The sequence below is a fragment of the Mugil cephalus genome, chromosome 3, assembly GCF_022458985.1.
Source record: "Mugil cephalus isolate CIBA_MC_2020 chromosome 3, CIBA_Mcephalus_1.1, whole genome shotgun sequence".
Classification (NCBI taxonomy): Eukaryota; Metazoa; Chordata; class Actinopteri; order Mugiliformes; family Mugilidae; genus Mugil; species Mugil cephalus.
The window spans coordinates 28,840,151-28,864,857 of NC_061772.1; the positions used below are offsets into that span (position 1 = coordinate 28,840,151).

The window sequence follows — 24,707 nt, forward strand, 5'->3', positions numbered from 1 at the left end:
AATCTGCTGCCTAAACGGTATAAAAAGTGAAACCAATGAAAGTAGAGCTCCCCCTGGTGGCTGGAGGCTGCAGTATAGACCCATTCACATTCACTCATACTTAGTATTAGCATTTCTGAGGTCCTACTAATTCCAAATACCGTGGAGAAATTAAAAACGCACACCAAACAAAAGCTCGGGTATCAGGAGGTTAAGGCTGCGTGTGTCAGCGAATCATCTCAGGCAACGTTTTCCTGTTTTATTTTTAGCCACTGTTGTAGAATCAAACCGTGTGTGTTCACGCAAAGTGACATATGTGGGTCGTGGTTTACTAGCTAGCTGGCTTCTCTTCTCCTCTCTCGGCCTCGGTTTCGCCGTGGCCTCTGCTCGGTTGTGACTCTGCAGAAAAAGTGCCAAGATTTGGGAAGATAGCGAAAAAGAAAAGCTTCCCATCATGCACCGGAGACTGAGTGTATGAGTGTATGAGTGTGTGTGTGGGCTGGCTCTGCTTTTTCAATCTATTCCCTAAAGCTGTGAGCACCCACTCAGAATCAGACATCTCACTCAGATGTTTGGAGTGTGGACAAAGCTCTTCTTCCACACCATCTTATTTTGCAACAACTCGACGGAGGGTGGTGTGTCAGCAGCCAGCTCGTTTAGTAGCTCATGAAATATGGAGGATCTTATGAAGAAGGCGAGAGGTCTGAATGAAATTGAAAACTCTTCTCCCCCTTCTATCCGGCCGCCCGTTATCCTCATGGAAATGATGCTGCAGCCATTTCACATTTTTACTCCGGCCTCCATCCTCCGGTCTTTTATTTCGCGTGTTGCCATGATAGCAGTCTGAAAGAGGAGCGGCTTTTAGGAGATTGTCCTTGGAAATGTTATTATCTTAAGAATAGGAGGCAGTTGAAAGTCTCCTCAGACGAGCAGAGTGCTTCTACGAGCGGTGAGGAATCATCATGGGCCGTCGCTCCTATTGTTTCACCTGCAAACATTAGTTCGATTAGCTGAGATTTAACATCAGTCAGTGCAGGGCTGAGAGGTTCTGTCTCTGTGGAGCAACACATCGGCTGGAAATAGAACAGAAGAAGAAGGAGAAGGAGGAGAAGGAGGAGGAGGAAGAAAAGGTAGAACAACCTGGAATTAATTCAGTAGCAGAAGAAGAACAACAAGATGCCGATTTGTTTTTAAAGCTGTAACATTTGGAATAAGATAAAAAGAAAACTAGGAGAGATGTGCTAAAATTTAAGTATTAAATAGGTTGATTTAGTGCCAAATAAACTTTATTTCAGATGTAGGATGAGCCATGGACGTACTTGGTTCTCCGTTCTTGTGGGGTGTGAGGTGGTAGAAACAGCCGTGGACTTAGTAAACTTTATTTATTTATTATCCATGATTCCTCCTGTGCTGTGATGGAGGAGCTCAGGGTGAAGGTGAGGTAGGAAAGAGGTGACATGCTGTGAATGGAAGGTGGAAATTTTAGTGTCAAATCAGAATTAGACACAAAAAACTTAAAGTAAAAAGAATAAAAAATGCGAGAAAAAAAAAAGAAGTGATTCTTGAAGCCTCAAAGTGATGAAGGAGTTTCTAATCAGAAGTAGAGGTGGTGGTTTCACCTTTAATAACCATGTGAACTATGGATGTTTCTCTCTGGTTGTTGGATTGAATCCGTTCTCTCTGAGGGACAGAAACATGGAGGCAGAAAAACAAAGATGAGACTTCTTGGTTCTTCATCATCTACTTCTTCTAATTTAGTATTTTTCTTCTCATCGTTCCCCTCCTCCTCCTTCTTCGTCTCGGCCTTGTTCATCTTCTTCTCCATCTTTGTCTTCGTCTCGGCCTTGTTCATCTTCTTCCTCCTCCTCCTCCAAAAGATGAACAGAAAAGATTCTACACAGACAGCAACAGTTAAACTTTCTCTACTTCCTGGACATTTGATGCTCCACATGATCAGAGCCGTTCTGTCAGTACCGATCTACGGCGATCAATGAATCCGATCGGGTCTTTTTATTTAGTCTCCGTGGAAACGGGTTAAAGATAAACTCTAAAGTTTGATCCTTTCAGCCGACTTTGCTAAATTCAGATTTAACTTCAAAGCAACCAGGAAGTCCAACGGTTTTTGGTTTCTTTCTTTCAACAGCTACAGTTTGGACAGTTTCTTAGTAACATCCTCAACAAAATATTCAACATCTCTGTGGTTTGTAGGAAACATTTGGTCATTTCATGTCGATAATTAGTTTGCCTGGTCCATTAATGAGCCTCCAGTCTTCATTAATATTCATAAAAGCACGTCAATAAACGTCAACGTCCAGTTGACTCGTTATTAATGCGTCCTTTATGCAGTAAACATCACGTGCAAACATTAAACCATCAGTTCCACTCTACTTGTTAATCTGCAGCTGAGCAAATGCAGATTGTCGAGCAGTTTTCAGAGAACGTGATCTGGTGCTGACCATTGGTTTGACTGGTGTGAACATTGTAGAAGGGATGAGGGGAGATGACCTGTGTCAGTTCTTCGAGATGCAGCATCTTTCCTGCTAAATATAGATTCCTCTGATGAAGGGCCTGCATGCTTGTAATGCTGCTGCTGCTGCTGCTGCTGCTCTGACACTCGCCTTCACCTCCCGTTCTATGTGAGGTTGTGTGCACACTCCCCTCCCTCTCACAGAAATGCTGCAATGCGTCTCCCTCAGCCGAGACTGGGTCAGTGTAACTTGGCTAGAAGCAGCAGCAGCAGCAGCTACGTGTCCCCATAGCAACAGCCAATGAGACTTATGAGTATTTTTTTATTTTTTCCTTTTGTATTATTGTTGTGAGTGGGGGAGAAGCATATTTCCAGGATTAAACCCGTCATGGAGGCTTCAGCTGGTGGCACCGGAGAAAGGAGATGAGATGGCAAATCAGGAGAGAAGGAGGGGAGGGGGGTGGGGCTGAGGATGCACAGCCATATGTTCAGGATAACTGTGTTGACGGGATGCTTAGATAGAGAGGATGATGTATTATTTCGTGATGTGCCACCACTTACTCAAATATTTGGGCTCATGTTGGACGGATTTTAGATGTTTTCTTCCCAACGGGATTAACTGTATCGTCGCAAATGATCTTAACTCTTAATTAACTTAACATGAAAACAATATTTTCATTTCTCTGGACCTTTCTTAGTAAATGCTAGAATTGCTGGTTTTAGCTGCAAGATTTAGCTGCAACAAGACATTTATCAATCAATCTATCAAATTTTAATCATACACACAATTCAAAACAAATCAGTAGACAAATTCCACTTTCTGAATGTGGTTCTTGTCCCAGTTTTACATGCAACAGAGAAAACGGAATCATGGATGGGAACATGTCCTCCTCCTCCACACTAGGTGGCGATATGTGTCTTTTCAGCAGGTTAATGCGGCCCCCTTTCCGGTTGACCTAATAGTCATATACAAGAGTCATTCATGCAGCAGAACGGCATTTCAAACGACAGTCAGATGGATAATTGTTCAGCTTTTTAATCTTGTACGTAATGTGCGCTACTTATGGTTCAGATAAGATGGCCCTATCCCTCAGGTGGTTCTTCTACCGGCTCTGTTTACCTTCCTCTTTTTGTCTAGTTTAACTCTAATTAAGGTGTATACATGCCAGTGAAAATGGACTTCCAATCTCATTATCTGGGCGTCTTAATCTGACATGGAGAACTCTGATTTGTGTTTACATGCACTTAAATTGTCCAGTTAAAGTTGGATTAAGGCAATAATTTGTTTTACACAAATCCAGATTGAAGAGATTATTACTGATCTGTTTGAGAGAAGAATCTAGCTTTTTGAAACTAGATGATCTTGGATTTCATTGTCCAGATCAAGAAAGATGGAACATGCATATGGACCTGAAGGCTTAGTTCATGTTTTTTGTACCGTTGCTTGTCAACCTTCAGATTTATTTTGCTCCTCATTATTGTCCTCATTATGTTTTTTTGTTTTTTTGTCTCTTATAGGTCAGAGAATTCTCCAGTATCAGAGTGATGTCCTGGAGACAGTTGTATTGGTGAACCCGTCAGAAGAGACCGCTGCTTCAGAGGTGAGTCACATTCACATGAACTCTTCCGTATTTTTATTTAGATCAGTCTGGGTTAAACTTATGGAGAACAGGGGAGGAGCAACCTGTTGTTCACCATATAACCTCAGCAGGAGGTCCATTGTCACTTCTTTGATTAATACGAGAAGACATTGTCACTCTTATCCGAAGTCCCACGGTATGAAATCAACTCTAAATAAGATTCTTGAGCTCTAACAGATGTCTTGATGAAACCTGAGACTCCTCCGCCCTTTCCATTGGAAACAGAATTTAAGAGTAAATTACAGTTGCAACACAGACAAAGTGTAGTGAAATGAACCTATTTTGGAAGCTTTTTTCAAACTAGTTTGATAGAAGACATGTTAATGAAGCAAAATAACCAAAGAACTGTGTTTTTGTTGCCATGTCTCGCCTTAAACCTTGAAACTGAAATATAGTAAAAACTAGAATGTTTTTTACCATAACCTTCACCTGTTGAAGAGTTTGAGTCCATTTGTTTGCATCTACAAAAATCCTTTAAGGCTTAAAGCTACAGGGTTGAAACTTTTTATTTTTGATGCACCTTTTACATATTTGCCTTACTGTTATCTTGGTTATTCTGTCGTCCATCCAGACTCGGTCTCTGATCACTGACTCGGCCAAAAACAAGCTGCTGATTCTGAGTGGCCAGAGCTCTGAGCAAGGAGGAGACATCCAACTACAAGGTGGAGCCTTCGCCTGGGAACACTTCTCCGACATCGTCTCCGACCCTCAAGTAAGCCGAGTGTGCACATGTATGGATGAACCCCTGATTATGAATGCTAGATGAGTTTCTGTATTCCTGTGTTTCAGGTGATTGAAGTTCTGTCAAGGGCCTCTTCAGAGCAGCCATCCAGACTTACTGTTTCCTGTCAGGGAGACGGGGGCTGGAGCTCCCTGGGCCAAAGCCAGGAGCAGCAGCCACTCCAAAATCTTCTGGAATACCGCCTGAACCCCGAACCCCACCTCCCCGACATGGATGGAGTCACAGAGTTCACAGAGTACGTCTCGGAGACGGTGGATGTGCCGTCACCCTTTGACCTGCTGGAGCCGCCAACCTCCGGAGGCTTCCTGAAGTTGTCCAAACCTTGCTGCTATATTTTCCCCGGAGGCCGTGGAGACTCCGCTTTGTTCGCTGTCAACGGATTCAACATCCTGGTGGATGGAGGGTCTGACAGGAAGTCTTGCTTCTGGAAGCTGGTTCGGCACCTGGACAGAATCGACTCCGTTCTTCTCACTCATATCGGAGCGGACAACCTCCCCGGCATCAATGGGTTGTTTCAGAGAAAGATTGCTGAGCAGGAGGAAGAGCGAAACCAAGGATCTGGATCCAGCAGCAATGGTGACTGGATGAAGAACCTGATCTCTCCTGAGCTTGGGATTGTGTTTTTCAACGTCCCTGAGAAGCTTAGGACGCCTGAGTCCACGCTGAAGGTGAAGCGAAGCATTGAAGAAGCATCCCTGACATTGCAATACCTCAACAAGCTTGGTATCACACCAGAACCTCTTCACAGGGTGGTCAGCAACACGCTTGAACCCATCACGCTGTTCCACAAACTCGGCGTGGGGAAGTTAGATATGTATGTTTTAAACCCAGTGAAAGAAAGCAAGGAGATGCAGTTTCTAATGCAAAAATGGGCCGGAAACAGCAAAGCTAAGACAGGCATTACGATGTCAAACGGAAAAGAAGGAGAAATATCTGTCCCCTATTTGACATCGGTCACTGCTCTCATTGTTTGGATTCCTCACCGTCCAACTGAAAAGATCGTCCGGGTGCTTTTCCCAGGAAATGCACCACAGAACAAAATCTTTGAGGGCCTGGAGAAACTGAAGCACCTAGACTACTTGCGATACCCGGTGGCTACCCAAAAAGACATATCATCTGGTGCACCACCTCCCATCATCAAACAAACCAAAGTGAGATCAAGGGCCGACAGCAAAGAGAGTCTCAAATCCTCACCCAAACCGCATTCTAAGACAACTAAGAAGGAAGGCAGCGGGCAGGATGAGGAGTCCAAGAACGACGCCGCTAAAGAGAATAAGTCAGAAAAGAAAGAAGAGAAGAAAATCAAAAGTGAAAGTCTTAAAGCCACCAAGCAGCAGAAAAATAGTGAGGCAGCCCCGGGAGCAGACAAGAAGGAGAAGAAGAAAATACTGAAGGAAAAAACTGCCAAGCAAGAGAAAGCATCTAAGATGGATGAAAAGAAAGACAAGGAGAAGAAAGAAGTTAAGAAAGAGAAGCGTGAAGTAAAGAAAGATGAGAATATTAAAAAGGAGAAAAAAGAAAGTAAGGCTAAGGAGGAGAAAAAGAAGGACCCAACTAAACCGGAACTGAGAAAGATCACCAAACCGGACCTGAAGCCGCTCACCCCTGAAGTGAGGAAAACTCTGCACAAGGCCAAGACTCAGTCAAAGCCTAAGGCCGACAAAAACAAAGCCCGTAAAGAGGAAGCAAATGAGAAAAAGCCTGTTCCAAAGAACGTCCCTGAAGAGGTCGCAGCAGCAGCTCTGGCTGACCGGTCCATCGTGTCCTCACCGGAAGACCTCACTGAGTACTTTGAGGCCCAGAAACAAGAAGAGATGTCCAAACATGACGGCAAGACCGAGGCTGTCCAAAATGATGTTATGTCTGGGCATGCAGCGTCCACAGATACCAAAGTTTCTTTAGCTTTCCCTGATGAGAAAGCCACACCCCCAGCAGCTGAGATCAAATCTGCCTCGCCTAAATCCCCTGACACACAGAAAGAAGACAAGGGCGCAACAGAACAGGTGGCAGCTATTCTAAAGAAAGAGATGAGTGACATATTTGATAAGAAGCACGAAGAGGAGATAATGGAGAAACATGACAAATACTTTGTAAAGGACAGATCAAAGAAGAGTGAAAGCTCAGAGGAGGAGGGAGATGTCATTGAAAAAGCAGACCTTGAAGGAACAGAAGATGACGAGGTCCTGAAGTATAAAACAGAGGAGGTGAAAAAGGAAAAAGTTGGAAAGGAGTGGAATACAATGCCAACCGAGCCAAAACCTTTACCAAACACAGCCCTGCCTGGACAAACAGCAGCAGCAGCTGCCACCGCCTCTGCCTCTGAGCAATTCTCCTTCATCCAAGATGAAACTATCCCCGGTTACTCTGAGACCGAACAGACAATATCTGATGAAGAGATCCATGAAGAAACCGAGGACAGGATCCCACAGCTTCGTTACGACGTGGGCTCTTATGACATCTCTGTTCCTGACGTCCCAGGAACCTTTGACTCCATGCACGGTATCAAAGAGATGAAGAGCTCCGCAGTGTCTGATGTTCCAGACATCAAACCCAAAGCCTTCATGGGAGCTCACGAGCCTGAGCTTGCACCTTACCCCGCCATCATCGCTGCTCCTCTTGCCGAGGAGGAGCATATCTCATCTGCAACATCCATCACAGAATACGACAAACTCTCATCCTTTGCCACATCCGTCGCCGAGGACCAGTCAATGGCATCGGTGACTGCTCCTCAGACTGAGGAGGTCGGGAGGAGCTCTCTACTGCTGCTGGACACCATCAACAGCATCCCCTCACGTGCAGAGGCCGTCCAAGGGAAGGACTACCTCCACTCAGCAGGAACCATCTCACCCACCTCCTCTCTGGAGGACGACAAGTGCTTTAAGTCTCCTTCCTCCGACGAGTACCAACCCAATATCCCTGAGATAGAGGGTGACACAAACGTCAAATCAGTCCACGAAGAAGAGGACGATGAGGAAGACGAGGACGAGGACCAGACCCCAAATGTTGACATCCCTCTGGGTAAACTTCAAGAGGGCTATGAGCACGCCGCCTCCATGATGCTTCAGGAGAAGAAGAAATCTCCCTCTGACACTTTTTCTCCTCCTGCTCCTTCTCCTTTCTCTACCACTCTGCTCTCATCCACACAGGTTGTGAAAGAAACCCAGGCTCTCTTCAGCACAGAGGGATTTAAGACTGGTGAAATAAAGTCTATTTCACCCCCTCCATCTTTCTCCCCCGGGTTAGACTCCCACTCCAGACAAGAGAGTGAGGAAAGATGCTTGAGTCCAGATGACAGCACCATGAAACTGGCCTCACCCATTCAGTCTGTGCCTACGAGCACCGGCTACTCCCCGACAGAAGATAAACCCTTCAAGACAGAAGATGAGGTAGTGGTCGGCGGGAAAGCTGACCTCCACAAAACTGAAAAATCTGTCACTATCTTGGATGACACTTCAGTTATCGGTGTATCAGGGGACAAGACAGCTTACGAAACATCTGAAGAATCCGATGAAGACAATGTTGAAGAAGAGGACTTTTACACCAAAAAGGATCTACAGCCTGCGGTTAAGGCAAAACTGATGGAGGCAAAGGAGGGATGCTTCTTGGATGACGACTTCACGTTTGAGGCGAAATCTGCAAAGATAGAAACTGAAGTCAAAAGTGCTGACAAGACACAGGTTTCCTTTAGCGTCCAGGAGAAACCAAAACCTCAAGTGATGTATTCTGATGACGAAGAGGAGGAGGAGGAGGCAGATGAAAAAGAGCAAGATTTTACTAGTGGGGTAGTGTCCAAGGAGAAACCAACACCTCAAGTGATGTACTCTGATGACGAGGAGGAGGAGGAAGATGAAAAAGAGCAACACTTTACTAGTGGGGTAGTGTCCAAGGAGAAACCAACACCTAAAGTGATGTACTCTGATGACGAGGGGGAGGAGGAAGATGAAAAAGAGCCAAATTTTACTAGTGGGGTAGTGTCCAAGGAGAAACCAACACCTAAAGTGATGTACTCTGATGACGAGGAGGAGGAGGAAGATGAAAAAGAGCCAAATTTTACTAGTGGGGTAGTGTCCAAGGAGAAACCAACACCTAAAGTGATGTACTCTGATGACGAGGAGGAGGAGGAAGATGAAAAAGAGCAAAATATTACAAGTGGAGTAGTGTCCAAGGAGAAACCAAAACCTCAGGTGATGTACTCTGATGACGAGGAGGAAGAGGAAGAGGAAAGAGAGGACGATTTCCAGAGTGGAGCAGGGTCCAAGCCATTTTCATCTGATCAAGAGAAAGTGCACTTCAAAGACGACAGCTTAGAGAAATCAGACAATGCTGCAAAAGAGGCTGACAAAAGCGTTCATTTCAGTCTTTACAATTTTCCAGAGAAGGAAGGCAAAGAGAAGGCGGCATACATAAGACAAGACACGCCCTATGTTCACGGGAAAACATTTTCCTACGGTGACGTTTACGACAGCAAAACGAGCTCAGTGGACTCCGATTCCTACAGTCAAGAGTCTGTGGATAAGCCAGAGAAAGACGTGACGAAGGCTGAGGCGGAATTACAGAAAAGCGAGCCTTCCCCAGTCAAGGACAAGGTGCCAGAGAAGGATGGATTTTCTGTCGCTCATGAAAAAGAGTCCTCTCCCCCATCGTGGCTCAACTCCAAGAGCACTTCAGCTCCATTTGAAAAAGAAATCAAAGAAAAGGATACGTTTGAATACACTGGAGGTAGTCGATTCCCTTCTGTTGCTGACAGACCTGAGGCCTCGACCACATCTTTATCATCAGAAATGGATTTTAAAAAGCAGGTCGACAGCACAAAGCCCCCGGCGTTCTCCTCGATGGTGGCATTTGATGCTGAAAAACCTGGGGCCACGGGCTACAGTGACAAAGGAGCCTGTCTCCAGATAGATATGAGAAAACTAACTGCAAGGGACGAGGAGGATTACGATGATGACGAAGTTGTTGATGAAGACGATGATGAGGAGGAGGAGGAGGAAGAAGACGAAGAAGAGGAGGAGGATGAAGGCGCAGGTGATTTGGATATGGAGAAAGGTGCCAAAGAGAAGTCTGAGAAGGAAGTTAAAAGTCCAATCAGCGAAATGTTTGGCTCAAACAGGCCTGAATTTATGGTTTCTATGGCTGGGTATGGGTTTAACAGCCAGGGCAAGCCGGCCATGAAAGAGAGCAGCTCACCCACAAAGGCTGAAGATGAAGCTAAGACTGACTCTTTATCCTTCAGTGGAAAGCCAATGGATTTAGGTGCAGCAAGTTTCTCAAGTTACTCTTCAGGATTTGAATGCTCATATGGAAACGTTGAGAAAGAGTCGTTTTTATCAAATCAAACTGTGGACAAGGCGAAAGAAGATTTCACTCTGAAATCAACAGGAGATAGTTATTACCAGAGCGACAGAGCTGATCCCGATTTTGAGAAACAGAAGACGCCGGATCTTCTGAGTAAGAAGTCGCTGGACACGAGCTTTCAGTACACAACCACCGCCGCCCCCGGGTACTCGTCCTCCTCAGCCTACAGCTACTCCTCCTCCACCTCAGGCTCCCTGTCCACCAGCCGTCAGTTCGGAGAGGAGCTGGAGACCCCGGCCTCGGCCGAGCCCCTCTTCGAGTACTCCTCCTTTAAAGAGGAACCCTCACCCGTCATGGGTTCTCCCTTCTCCAGCTCCGCTGGCGCCAAAGACGACTATCTGGAAGTGTCTGAGAAACATGTCACAGCTACAACCACGGCAGAGTCTGCTTCCAGTTTAGCTCGCTTCTCACCCCACAGCCCATTTGAGGAGGTCAAATCCCCTCCATTCCCCTCCCTTGTTCCATCCACTGCACTAGGTGATGCCAAGAAGGAGAGTACACCTTCATTAGTTGGAGTTAAAGATACAGGCCCTCAGTCTGACTGCTTCTATAAGCCTGAGTGGTCTGAAATGTCCAAGCTGGACACAGCTGTTGGGTTTGGAGCCTCAGGCAAACCGTTCGCTCAACTCTCAGACTTCTCAAAGGACAAAGAGGCCGCCAGTGCCGCTCTGTTCGGTATCACTTCCTCCCCTCGACCGGACATAGAAGGCAAACATTACTTTGAGGAGACTGACAGCAGCGAAGAGGAAGATGAGGACGCCTATATGCGCGAGATGACTCGAAGATCTCCCTCCACTGTTTTGGCTGGTAGCCTCTCATTTTCAGACAAACCTGTTGTACCACCTCCCAGTGAAAAGACCGGTGGACTACTTCCAGATGTTTTAAGCTCCTACATGCCCTCACCTCTTCAGGCCAGCAAGAAGGACACGACAAATGGCCCCACTGAGGTCACCACAAGCACCGGCCTTCCTCCTGGAGCAGCGGCTAGTGGTGCAGCTTCAGGCCTGGCTAAGGTGGAATCCAGGGAGGGCGCAACCGGTTACATCAAGAGTTCTTACGAGTGGGAGACGCCAAAGCCCCAGATGGGCATGGTGCCTGGAGACTCCCCTCCCCATTACCGCCATGATGAGGAATTTGAAGAGGAGTGCGAGATGGAGCCAGAGCATCCAGCCCGTCCACTTTCACTTTCCTCAACCGATCAGCCGTTCCGATCACCGTTTTACTCGGAGGAGTGCAGCCGGGGAGGGGTGGACGACGACGACGAAGACGACAGCGATCAGGACGTACCCATGGGAGCCACCTCCTCTTACACTAGCCGAACCTCTCCTGGATATTCGTCCTCCGAGTACAGGCAGCGCAAAGAGGACCTTTCACCCTCCTTCATTAACCCCTCCATGCGCCATCTATCCAGTGACGAGGACGACGACGAGCAAGGCCGCCGGAGCGATCAGTCGCAGGAAGGCGATGACCACGACCTGTCAGTTAAGAGAAGGGCTCACAAACAGCCCCATCATCACCAGTCCCACAGCAGGGACAGCAGCTCCTTGCACCATGCTGGGGGGATGTCAGCGGGGTTGGGTCTGGCCACAGAGGACACGCCGCCAACCTCCGTCAGCGAGTCTCTAGCCTCTCAGTCAGATTCAGACATGCCTCCTGGCACTGAGGAATACCCCTCGGCCACCAATATGGACTCGGATGAGGACGCAGAGTATATGCCGGTCGATAAATCTGTCCCAGGAGGAGGCAGCCATCTCTATACATCCAGGAGTAGCCATGACCCTCCTCCTGCTCCCCTCATGGACCCATCCCCTCACCCCCCACGGCCAGACGTTTGCATGGTGGACCCAGACTCTTTGGACAACGGCTCTCTTAAAAAAGAGCCAAAAACCAAGGGCTTAAAGAAGACTTCGGGAAAAAACAAATCGGCATCCCCAGCTAGGCGCAAGAAGTCCCCGATGGCGGTGAAACAGACGCCTTCTCCACGCAGTGCGTCGCTTAAGAAGAAGGACGCGGACAAGAGCTCGCGCATGTCTCGTCTGTCAGACGGACAAGGCTCCAAAGAGGATGACCTCTCCAGGTCGAGCTACAACCCTGGAAAAGGACTGACTAATGGGGTCAAGAGCAGCTCAGGTGAGCATACTTTTTACAGTTTTTGTACGATAAATGTCTTTAAACAGTAGTGACAGTTTTGTTTTCTTTCTTCCACCCAGGTTCTCAGAAGTCCGGCTCCGCGGCTGCTCCCGGCCTTCCCATTTACGTGGACTTGGCCTACATTCCCAACCACTGCAGTGCCAAGAACGTGGACCAAGAGTTTTTCAAGCGGATCCGCTCTGCCTACTACGTAGTGAGTGGGAACGACGCAGCGAGCGCCGAACCGAGCCGAGGCGTCCTCGATGCGCTGTTGGACGGCAAAGCTCAGTGGGGGTCAAACCTGCAGGTAACATGAGAAGCTCTTATTAAGCGCAGTCATCTTATTAGACACGAGTTTAACGATTTCAAATAACTTGTAGAGTTTCTAAAACCTCAGAGGATGTTTTCTCTGAGTTCATGTGCACAGGGTGTGAGTAGAATCCAATGCTGATCAAGTTCAAATACAACAGCCTTAAAACTGAAATTGCCCATGTGATCTTAAAAATGTTGGATTTAAGAAGTATGAGGACAGAGACGATCCGGACGAAAGTAAAGACGTCAACAAGATGAATCAACTAAATGTCAAATGTTGGGAAAACACTACAAATGACAAACATTTATTTTGTCAAAATATTTTCAAAACCCAAACAATATCGTTGTAAAAACCCAACTAAAGCAAATGAAATCAGGACCTTCTGAGGTCAGAGTTTCTAGAAGACGTTTCGTCCAAGTAGCTTCTTCATTTCTGAAAGATCTGATATGGAGTTGGTGTTTAAATGGGAACATCTCTGTGTGTCACCCTTCAGAAACTTCTCACTTGTAGTTGTAGGAACCAGTTTTGATCCTGATTTACTTCCCCAACCAACAGTACTCTGATAACATATTATTGTTCAGAAACTCCAGTCTCAAGGTGTGAACAAAGGTGAGACTTCTTAGGAGAGATGTTCAGATGGATGTTTTATAACGTTTTCCAATTTGACGTATATGTCTTCCTTTCCTCTGAGTCCTTCTCTGGCTGCATATGGACATTGTTGTCCTCAAAATATTGTTCGTTGTCCTTCAGGAGTACAGGGCTTAAAGTTTTCCAGCAATGTGCCGGATCTCCGGCATGCCTTCGTTTGAGATTAGCTTTTAACTTAGCTTTATTTTTTGGAGGAAGTCTCAAAGGGTACAGTGCTCTAGTTTCTCTCTGTTTTCTCGTCGCCCCCTCAGGTGACGCTGATCCCCACCCACGACACCGAGGTGACCCGGGACTGGTACCAGCAGACGCATGAGAGGCAGCAGGAGCTGAACATCATGGTTCTGGCCTCCAGCAGCACCGTCGTCATGCAGGACGAGTCTTTCCCCGCCTGCAAGATCGAGTTTTAAGATCCCGGTTCCCGTCTCCTCTCTTTCTCTTTCTCTCTCTGTCCCTCCCTCCTACTGGCCTCCCCACAGTGTAGATCTGTTTTTAATTACTCCTGTCTATAGCCTGATATGCAAATGTGTCTCTGCTGTGAAGTCACGCCGGCAGCACAGACTCATCTGGATACCCGTCTATTCTTTTTCTAGATTTTTATTGATTTCTAAGCTTCTCGTGGCTATCACCATTTGTATTACGAAGGTAGTTTTTAACTCTTTGTCCTCCACTTTGAACATTTCTTCCTTTTCTTTTACCCTAAAACAAACAAACAAAAAAAAAACGTGCAGCAATAAATAGATTTGCTGGGACAAACGTGGCCGCCCCCTCGTAAAAAGAAAAAAGTAATAAATAAAAACACAATCAACGTGGAAGCTGAAGCTCGTCGATTAAATTGGAATAAACCGAAGCACAAGTTTGCGCACCTTAAAGCCAGCAACGAAGTCCGTCTCTGTTTTAAAACTGTGTCGTGCCTCTCACTGACAAAACAAAAAAAAAATAGGATCTCTTAACGTGTCTTTTGAGTATATTAGCCGTAGAGTAGGGAAGATAATAATCCATAAATAAAATAAAGTGTAGTGATTATTTCTACAATTCTGTAAAAGTACAAAAAAAAAAAAATAGTAATTGTTTCTCAGTGACTGTTCATTTCTGATCGTCTAGTTTGTGTACTTGCAGTTAACACGTCGTCACAGAGGTCGAGTAGAGAGCAGTAGTCGGAGGCGGTTAAATATAAAAATAAAAAAGTTTATATCTTTACGTAGAGTTAAAAACCTCGCGTCGGTTGAAGAATGTATTCCACTGCAATGACAACAACAACAACAACAACAACAACTACAGGAACGCACGTCCGTGGTTGCGGGGAAAAGATTGTGCGTTCGCCTGGAGATGTGGGCGGGTTCGACTGATGCTCACCCCACATGTGCCTTTCTGTCCTGCTTCGCTGGAAAGGGAGAAAAAATAAAAGCTAAAGGAATGAGACGTGTTGCAGAAATGTGCAGAAAAGGGCAGAGGCTCAGTTGTTGAGCTGGTCTCCTCTGATGTTTGTGTTTTTAGTGTGCAACAAAAAAAAATTATATATATATATAATAATAATAAAAGGTGAGAGATGAACCTAGCGAGCACTTTTTAAAGCACCAAACTCAGTATTTCAGCTGCCACTAAAAAAACAAAAAACAAAAAAAAAAGCACAAAGGGTGCAAAACTTCAAATTCAAGCAACATCAAATGAAAAAACCTGCTAGTTTTAGATTCTTTCTTCTTTTTTTTTATAGCCACAGTCAATTGATTTTCCTTTGTATTGTATTATTTCTTTCTGCTTCAGTGTGGATGTTTTTAACAGAATATTGTGTGTAGATGTGTTGATTTTAACCGAGAACAAAAAAAAAAAACAACAATTTTAACCGTATATATAAGGACCAACAAGAGCCTCAGCCTCAGCGGGGGGAGGGAAAAGGGGGAGGGAGAGGAGGGGGGGCTGCAAATTTCAGGAGAATCCAGACGTTTTCATCTCATTTCCACGTAGTGACGCATGAACGAACAGGTGCATGTAGAAACGGTAAAGGAGACGGATCTTTGAAGAGACGAGCGAATAAAGATGCATAAACGGAGCTGATCTGATCTGAATGTGAAGATGCAGATTTACCTTTACGTTCTCCCCGGAGGACTTTGATCTCCCTGGTTGCCTTGTGCATCACACGGTACGACCCCCCCTACCCCCCACCACCACAACCATCCACCGAGAACCACCTTACTGTTACAGAACCTGAACCGCATCAACGACGCTTCAAAGAAAAACCCGACGTGCAGATCAAACCGTGCGCCGGTTTCTTTCTTTCAGAAAGACAGAAAACACACAAACAGACGTCAGAACAAACATTACAACATCGATAAGTGGAGATTTAACCTCCGCACGCGCCTTCTTCAACTAAATAATCAGGGTGTTTTCCTGCTAAACAAGTATAATCTGCATTTATATAAAAACACAAATACTCACGTCCAGACTGCTGCACATTTTTATCCAGTATTCACTTTTTTCCAGACTAAAGCTTAACACACACACATATATATATCTCTTGACTGCTGCATTTTCATATCGTGCAAAAACAACATAAAAAAATAAGTATAAATAGTTCGAGACTGCCGTGAAAACAAATCATCACACCGACCGTTGGTTTCCAGTGAGCCCTGCTTGTACGTGCATGTGTAACCGTTTGAGTTTTTCCTGTATTGTACTAGCTGAAGACTAAACATAGAAATGCTATTTTAAAAGATGTATATTTAAGAAGCTATGAGCTGTCCGGTACTGAGGAGGCACACATGTAACCCGGCTGTGCTGCTGTGCTGTAAAGAGAGCCTTGTGATTTTTATTTTGATTTTATTTTTTATTTTATCTCCTCCCCACTCCGTTCTGCTTCATGGTTTCATCTCTTGTTTTAAGTGCAATATTCTCTTTATCTCTCTCTCTCTCTCTATTGAAAGGCTTAAAAAAAAAAGGTAAAATAGAAAACAGATTTATTGTGAAAAAGGGGAAAAAGTGTGGTGAAGACCAATAAATACATCATTTACTGGAGAAAAAAAACGCGCCTCCTTCTTCTTTTCTCGTCTTTTTGTGTCAGAAATTATTCAGAAAATTGATAATAACTACTAATAACTGTTTATGAAGATGGATGAACCCATGAGCGTGGCGTCTCCGGTCGCCGCCATCTTGAATGACCAAAAGGAGGCGGAGCTCAGGCAGACAGCTAGTGACCATCATTCTTCCTTGGTTAATGCTAACGTTCCTGGCTTAAGATACGATATTTACAACTTTAGGCTCTAATTTCTTAAACATAAAATAGGATTTTTAGAAAGAAACTGACAATAGTTAATGAGATTTAAGAAGAAGTATAAAATAAACTAGATGATTTCTAAGCAGGAAACATTTGAAATTTGTATTTATTTACTGTAGTGGCTTTAAATAGTGAAGCAGCTAAGCAGTTAGCCTGGTGGCTAACCTGAACCGAGTCTCTACTTAATGAACTATTTCTGCTAATGGACAAATCAGATAGTTTGATGGTTTAGATGGACAGAAGAGTTTATCGTTAGCCTAATAGCATAATTGCCCAAGTCATTTTTTGATAATAAAAATACCAAAGTGCTGCTAAAAATTATTTTTTTCTTGTTTCCGAAAACTTTCAAATATGACTTCATGCTAATTATGCTATTAGGCTAACGATATAGTTGTCTATGTCTGCACCTTTGTTGAGGTCTGTCTATCTATCCATCTATGGGACAAGGGACAACAAAGACAGATGGTTTAAAAGAGATGTAAATGAATCCACTAAACTATATTTACTTAATCCTTTTCAAGATAAAACTTTTAAAATCTTCTTGCGCCTTATGTACAAAAAAACTTGGAGCTATCTCTTCCAAACATATTGTGAAAAATAAATTAAACTTGTGTTGTTTAACCACGAACCTGATCTCACAGTCGGAGCTGAATGTCGTTTACTCACCTGAGCAGATCTGGTGTTTTTTTCATGTTTTCACTGAATTTAGCTTCAGAATGTGAGTCTGGAAAAACAAAGTCCTCCAACCAATCAGAGCTTTTGTTGTTGTGAACAAATTCAACTTGTATGACTGAATAAAGATGATTTATTATTATTGATTATTGCAGGAGCATAATCAGCTTCACAGGGAGAGACTTCAGATAAACTTTCCTGCAACAAAAAAACATGTTTAAATTCTGGCTAGTTTCCATATTTCTGTGCTAATTTATGAGAACAGCTGTTTGCTAACATCCACATCACCTACAGATGTTCCTCTTTAACCCCCCTCCAGTCTGTCATCATTAGAACTGATGAAGAAACATCTTCAAGAAAGTGGTTTTGGCTTGTTTTTGGATTTCTGAGAACCTGTCACAGACGCCACCTTCCCTTCCTCTCATCCTTCAGGATGATGTCACCATAAAACCACAAAAGATCCACACACACACACTCATGGTGTCGAGACAAACAGACACATCAGTGATTGGTTTAAACAGCATCAGCTCCATCGACGCTGCAGCCGTGACGTCACCTGCTGGGTCATGTGACCAGGGCGGAGGACAGATGAGGAATATAACGGATATTAAACTTGTCGTCCGTTAGACTTTTACTCCTCCACAGTTTGATGGTATAAGGTAGAACTCTGTCAAGTCTTAATTTTAAAGCAATAATCTGAAACTTTGAAGATTCGGAAACAATTAAAAGGCTGCAAGTTGCATTCAAGTTAAATATCTGACAGATAACGTTTCAAAAAGTTTGATTCTGCACGGTGCACGTGACGATAAACTCTTTGAAGCACTGGTCCTTTCTTATGTTGTTACTACCGTTATCTGGTGGATTTAGAACTTCAGATTTCCACATTTATATGTGCTGATAAACAATGTTTTTTGTTTTTTTTTATTATTTCTTTTCATGACCGGACAGAATCATCTCTGAGTGAAAACCACTGCGTCCGGTCTCAGACCACATCAGAAATCCATGATATTTTCCTGGAAATAATCTGAAACCTTGAGGATTTGGAAACTACTTTAAATGTTAGAAGTTACAACACGTACGTTCCTCATTTAACTTCCTCCACTCGTCTCCTTCCAGTTTCCAGCTGCAGATTCTTCATCAGAACTTTCCTTAAACACGTTTCTCCCGCACATTGTTTGACATTTCTTTATTTTTGATTTATTATTTTTAGATTTCAAAGAAGAAGAAGAGGAACTATTTATGGCCTTTCCTTCACACTGATCTATTTTTATTTATTTATTTGTTTTTTTTGTGATAAAAACGTCCCGAGCACCAAACTTGATCCTTAAATAAATGGTTCCTCCGGTTTTTATTTAAAAGGAGAAAGTAAAGGCCTGTTGGTTAATACTCACCAGTAACTCGTGGCTCAGATTAACCTGAGTTTGTCCTGACTAAAAGTGGTTCACGCGCAGAAATAATCCAAACTAAAGAGGAAACACCCACAGACGTTCTCTCCAAAACTCCTCAAAGAACCGAAGAAGCTACTTGGATGAACCGTGACCTGGAGGAGAATTTAAAGCAGAACAGAAATATCTTCACAGTATTAACGTCTGGAATAAGTTGTTACCAAGCGACGTCATAATGATGTTTACGATCACAGAGGAAACGAACAATTAAACAGGGAATCGTGATTTTAAACAGAACAACATCCGTCATTCAACTCTGAAAGAATTGAAGATTGAGGACGAGGACATGAAACATTAAAGCATTAAATTAAAACATTTTAAAAGTAAATACAAACAAACACTCAGTTAGATGAAGTGAACAGATAGTTTTATACTTTTTTTTGAAAGGATTTTATTTAGTGAGGTTATAATCAGGGCTCTGTTTTAAAGTTAAATGTTTTAACCTTCTAAGATTTCACAAATGTTCGGATTATTTATGTTCTTATTGATCTAGAACAATGTGGCTGAGCTTGATCAGCTCTTCTCAAAACTTTTCTCCATTAAATGTTGTGATTATTCTGATTGTCTTTGCTTTTCTTTTCTTTTCTTTTTTAATTATCTTAAGAGAAACATCTGGACCAGTTGAACAATCTTGTTTTGTTTCATTCAGTCGTGTTCTTCTTCTTCCAGAGGAATAAGAAGGAGACGGGACGTTTCCTCCAGGTCTAAACGCTGCTGTGGAGTTTAGGTTTTAATAAGGAACACGTTGTTATTGTTGTTGTTGTTGTGGTTGTTGTTGTTGTTGTCGTCGTCCGCCTGAACCTCACGTGACCAGAGTCTGTTGAAGTTTGTCGTTGTTGTGAGTTAAAGTAAAGAGTGTGACCTGAAGAAGACGACACGTCCCGTTTAGAGTTTCACTCAGTCGTGTATTTCAGCTCTACAGTACATCGCAGTGTAACATGAAACCGATCACACACACAGGATTGCACATCATCAGCGTCTACCTGAATAAGCATGTGTCCATAACCCCCCCACACCTCCTCCTCCTCCTCCTCCTCCTCCTCCTCCCAAAAACAAGAACAATAAAAGCACAGATCCTGTTTGTTCAGTGACAGATTATCTTACAGATTCTTTATCCTCCCACATCTTGATTTTACAATATATACACAGCAGCTATGGTACAATTAAATATCTGATGTGTGGGTATTAAAAATACAGACTTTCATTTATTTATTTACTTATTTATTTATTATTATTTATTTGTATTTATTTATTTATTTTTTTTTTTCCTCCCAAGATGCGATTTTTTCAAAATAAATATTATTTTCTTTATACTTTCCTACAGATTATATTAAATCTTCGATGAGGCTTCAGGACTTTGGCAGTAAGCGGTGCACACACACACACACGCACACAAACAGACACACACACACACACATAGTTTGACCTGCTGATTGAAGATTATCTTTTTGTTCTTACAAAAAAAAAAAAAATAATAATAATAATCACGGCTGCAGGATCTAAAACGCTGCAACGTGACCAAGAACAAACGATTTGATTGCGTTTCCTCCCAAATTCTGCTGCGACTGAGTCGTTTCCTGCGTTTATTAGTTTGTTGTTAGTTTGTTGTTAGTTTCTACACCCTGGAACGAAGAAAGAAAAAAAAAAAAAAACAGAAACTTGTGCTCGTCTAACGTCGGTTAATCAGGACTCGGCTGCTGCGGATCCGAGCGCGGACGGCGTGAGAGACGGACTTTAATTAAAGCTCACGTGAAAACATCCGTCCAGATTCTGCGGAGCTTCGCTTTGAGCCTCGTTTCTCTCTGCGTTTCATCTTTTTTACCGCGCGTTTTCCTGAATGATTAAGACTCAGTGCTTTCTTGTTTTTTTGGAGATGTTCCGCCCCCTAGAGGCCGAAACCAACGAATGCAGCTTTAAGGGGAAAAAAAAGTTTTACCACCAGCTTATTATGAGCGACAACAGTAACAGGAGGACGATTGGTTGAAACGCCGCTAAACGAGCAGCTTCGACTGAACCGAGCGGAGTCTGGAGGCTCTGAGGTGTCTCTGCTACACTTATTTAAAAAAAAAAAAAAAAAAAAAGGCAACAGGTAGAACTGTCTGAGGATCAGCTGCCACAAAAATGACTCAATGCGCAGTTATTCAAGCTGGAGGAGGAGGAGGTTAAGAGTAGTTTCTGGTGAAATTGGAGCCCGTCCCGCTCTCTACGGCTCGGCTGTGTGCGTGGCCCCCACCTCCACGGGCGTCTCGGGATGGGGGGGGCTCTCCGGACTGTCCATCCACAGGTCCATGGACTCCTGGGTGTCGAAGAACTCGTCGGGCCCCTCGGGCGACTGGGGCGTCTGGGAGCTGGATCCCGCCTCGCTGCTGCTCTCGCGGAGCTCCAGCAGCACCGGCAGGGACCCGGGGAGGCAGTAGCCCTCCATCCGGGCCAGGGTGAGCTCGGCCAAAGCGGAGCAGGGCGGCCTCAGGTCCGACACGGCGTCGCCGGAGGGATCCAAAAACGAAGACGAAGACGGAGAAGAGGAAGGAGGAGGAGGAGAAGCCGCCTCCGGTCCTTCAAGTGTGAGTTTGAGGTGATCGGGATCAGCAGCAGCAGCAGCAGCGGCGCAGTGCTCGGAGTCGTCCTCGTCCTCCGGGGAGTTATTGGGAGTCAGGGGGATGTCGGGAGGGTGGGAAACCCCGGGGTCGGCGGTGGCGGCTGCAGGCGGCGGCGGCGGCGGCGGCGGCGGCGGCGGCTGAGCGGAAGCGTTCTGAGAGGAGTGGGTTTCCTCGCTGCTCTGAGGCGTCAGCGAGATCTTCTCGCTGAAGCTGAACCGCGGCGAAGTGTCGGCCGTGGTCGGGGAGGACGGCCCGGCGCTGGACACCGTGCTGGAGGGACCGCTGCTGTCTGCAGGCGCGAAGACACAACACAAGAGACAACGTCTAAGACACGGCTTCATCTGCAAGAGCTGAGCATTGATTCTGCAGAGAAACGAGACTGTGAGTTTATTCACTGTCCACTGTTTATTCCGAGTCAGTGAGACTTTAAGGTCTGGATTTTAATTTTAAATGTAACGTTTCTAAACACACATGACTGTGTCACTGTGACGGTGGTGAAGATGGAAAATGAAGGAGCAGAAAGAGAAGACTAAAAAAAAAAAAGTGCTATGTCGGATGTTTGGGTTTCTTTAGGACGACCAGACGTCCCTGATTTCTGGGGACTGTCCCCGTTTTGGATGAGCTGTCCCCCCCGATAAAGCTGTCCCCAAAAACGTCCCAGATTTAAGCTTTTTATGAATGAGAAATAAATGTTGCGCGCAGACTACAGTTATTACGGTAGCAGGTCGGGCTGTTTTTGACATTACAGACCCTGCGTCCTCATATGGGGACGTTAAGTTTTAGGTTTGTGGCAGATTATTATTCTGCTCCATTTACACTTTTATCCTCTAAACTAGATGACAGCATCATTTCAGTGGATTCATTCTACAGACGATCATGTAACAAAACTTCATCAGATTTTACAATTAAAACTTATTTTTTATGCTTTTTTATGATGTTTTATAATTAATAGTAACGAGCTATAACGTCGCTAATAAGCAAGAACTCAACTGAGTTTGTGGCTGAGTTTATTATTTGTAATTCTGCTTTAGCACAGCAGACATGAAAATTAACCAATTTTATATTTTGTACTTTATTAAAATATGGAAATAGTGAAATAATCCCCGTGTCAACACATGAGGACATCATTTTTTTTCCAAAGACGACTTCTGGTCCAGATACGATGCTTAGTTTTTACAGCTGTTAATTAAAATTGGATACCAAACAAAACACCAAACAAAAGCTCAGGTTGGAACAACTGATTCAGAAAAAAGACAAGATCAACACTTTTGATTTCACCATCACTAGTAACTAGTCATGAAGAACTTTTTGGTTTTTTTTGCCTCTAAAACCGATACAGATCTTTTAGTCTTTAGTATCTGAGTCTCCTGCCGATGACTGAGGGCTTTTCTTCTCGTCTTACTCGTGTTTGGATACTCACACCAGGGAGGTCTGTCAGAGCGAGATCTGAGGGAGATGGAGGAGGAGACTCTCTGAGGGATGTACGAGTCCACCGACGGATGGTTGTGTGTGTCAAACATGGCCGACAGAGCTGCAGGAATGAAGACATGTGGGGGATGGGAAGACGTGGTTATGACGTGTTCGACCAAAAAGAACTGTCCAAAAAAACAAGCTGAGACAAAGACAACCGGACTCGTAGAGTTTCGTGTTGACTAATATGCAACTGCTGCAACAACTCCATGCATTTATAAATTAAATGGCTTATGAACACACCGATCAGCCATAACATTATGACCATACTGTGTATGTTTCCCTTGTGGTGACTCATCAAAGGATGGACACGGGTCTTCTGAGGGTGATGAATGTTGTTAATGGGGGCCTTTGAGGGGAGGGGCCCCTCTGGATCATCTCACAGGTATATGACCCCACTTTGGGAGAGGTTGATCATTTATAAGGCAGCTATTTGGTCCATGTTGTGGTTGAGAAGTGGTGTTACAAGCTGGGTTTGGGTTAATGAATGAAGAGCCCATTTTATTTTTGTAAATAGTTTTGTTAAATAGATGTTTGTTAATTATTTTTCGCTTTCTTAGCTTCCTAGTTCTTCCTAAAGTGGTATTGTATGTGTCATTACTATGGGGTGGGGGGTGTGGGTGGGGGTCTGGTCTGGTCTGGTCTAGTCTAGGTGGGTGCTACATGTCTAAGTAACATCCACACCAATGAAAACCAAACGATTCCCAGCAGAACACTGGACTTTCAGGAGATGATCAACGTTATTCACTTCTCCTGTTAGTGGTCATAATGTTGTGGCTGATCTGTTCAGTGTAGTGATCACTATGAGTAAAAGCATTAAACATCCCCACCAGTGTTTTAGACCTGTAGAAACCAGGTCCTGCAGGGGACTCACAAAATCTTTGGTTTATTAGACATTTTTCCATATTTTTAAACATTTTCCCCCAACAAATTCAAATTTCTTTAAATTCACATTAACATGAATCCAACATATTTTAGTAAAGGAGACTCACACTGCAATGTTAGCAGAAAAGAAGCTAACAGTGCATGATATATATAGGTATGTTCATGTTAACTGTTGCACACGTTTGAAATAAAAACATGAACATTTAAACCTGTGCATTGCTTGAAAAGCTTAATACTAAAATGCAAACCTCTGGTGGTCCTGGTGTGCGGATCCCCGGCGCTCTCGCACACGCCGTTGAGGAACTCGTTGACCTGTTTCAGCGAGAGCGAGTTGTGCAGCGTCTCCAGAGGGTAGATGGAGGGCACCATGGAGCAGCCTTCGAAGCCTGAGGCAGAGGAGAGAGAGACGATGCCCACAGGCCCATCAGCCCTCGGTTTGCCCGGAGAGAAGAAGAAGTAGTAGGAGGAGGAAGAGGAGCAGGCAAAAAACCACTTCAGCTGACACCCAACACCACTGCCTCTCTCTACACGCCACGCATACGCTAACCCCTCAACGCGGAGCTCTGAAGACCTGCTCCCATTTCAGAGCCTCTAGGACACGTTTCCAGGCGAGTTGCAAAAAATAAAAACAAAAACAAAAACATGCTGCACGCTGAGGCATCATGACACCACGTCCAGAACGGACCTTCGTGTCAAAGAGAACGTAACATCTGCCGGGTCCGGTCAGCGCCGCCACACGGATGCTCGGAACGAAGCTGTCCAGACTGCAGCGCTGACGCCATCCGAGGCAGCAGCAGCTCCTACCGCTGTTAGTTCACAAACCAGAGCCGTCCACAGTCACCAAGCGTCAAACCACAGCTCAACTCCGACTTCTAAACCCTCACAGGACGACGTTTCGAGGCTTCATTCGCGTCAAGTGTGAGTACAGCACGACAAGCAGGAATCCCATGCTGGTTAAAGTCATTCAAACTCAAACTAAACCTGGAGTCAGGCGACGGAACGAGACGTAGATTTTACGTTAAGAAACGCGTTTGGTGTCTGGTGATGTCGAGGTCTCGATTAAATCTGGAGGGAAAATTTCCATCTGATCTCG

At 44.5% G+C, this 24,707-nt stretch overlaps 2 protein-coding genes across 19 annotated transcripts in view; one reads left to right on the plus strand and one right to left on the minus strand.

The window, feature by feature from the left end:
* Positions 1-16,292, plus strand: part of map1aa (microtubule-associated protein 1Aa) — a 39,511-nt gene extending 23,219 nt beyond the window's left edge. For all 3 annotated transcript variants that reach the window (XM_047579994.1, XM_047579995.1, XM_047579996.1), the window contains 5 exons: positions 3,965-4,047; positions 4,658-4,798; positions 4,876-12,313; positions 12,394-12,620; positions 13,526-16,292. In XM_047579994.1, the coding sequence (XP_047435950.1) occupies positions 3,965-4,047; positions 4,658-4,798; positions 4,876-12,313; positions 12,394-12,620; positions 13,526-13,681 (8,045 nt within the window). In that variant the 3' untranslated portion in view covers positions 13,682-16,292. The remainder of the gene's footprint in view (positions 1-3,964; positions 4,048-4,657; positions 4,799-4,875; positions 12,314-12,393; positions 12,621-13,525) is intronic.
* Positions 16,293-19,072: 2,780 nt separating this feature from the next.
* The window catches only part of ppip5k1a (diphosphoinositol pentakisphosphate kinase 1a), a 42,171-nt gene continuing 36,536 nt past the window's right edge, over positions 19,073-24,707 (minus strand). For all 16 annotated transcript variants that reach the window (XM_047580496.1, XM_047580490.1, XM_047580495.1 and 13 more), the window contains 3 exons: positions 23,863-24,000; positions 22,680-22,790; positions 19,073-21,548 (listed from right to left, as the gene is read on the minus strand). In XM_047580496.1, coding sequence (XP_047436452.1) covers positions 20,863-21,548; positions 22,680-22,790; positions 23,863-24,000 — 935 coding nt within the window. In that variant the 3' untranslated portion in view covers positions 19,073-20,862. The remainder of the gene's footprint in view (positions 21,549-22,679; positions 22,791-23,862; positions 24,001-24,707) is intronic.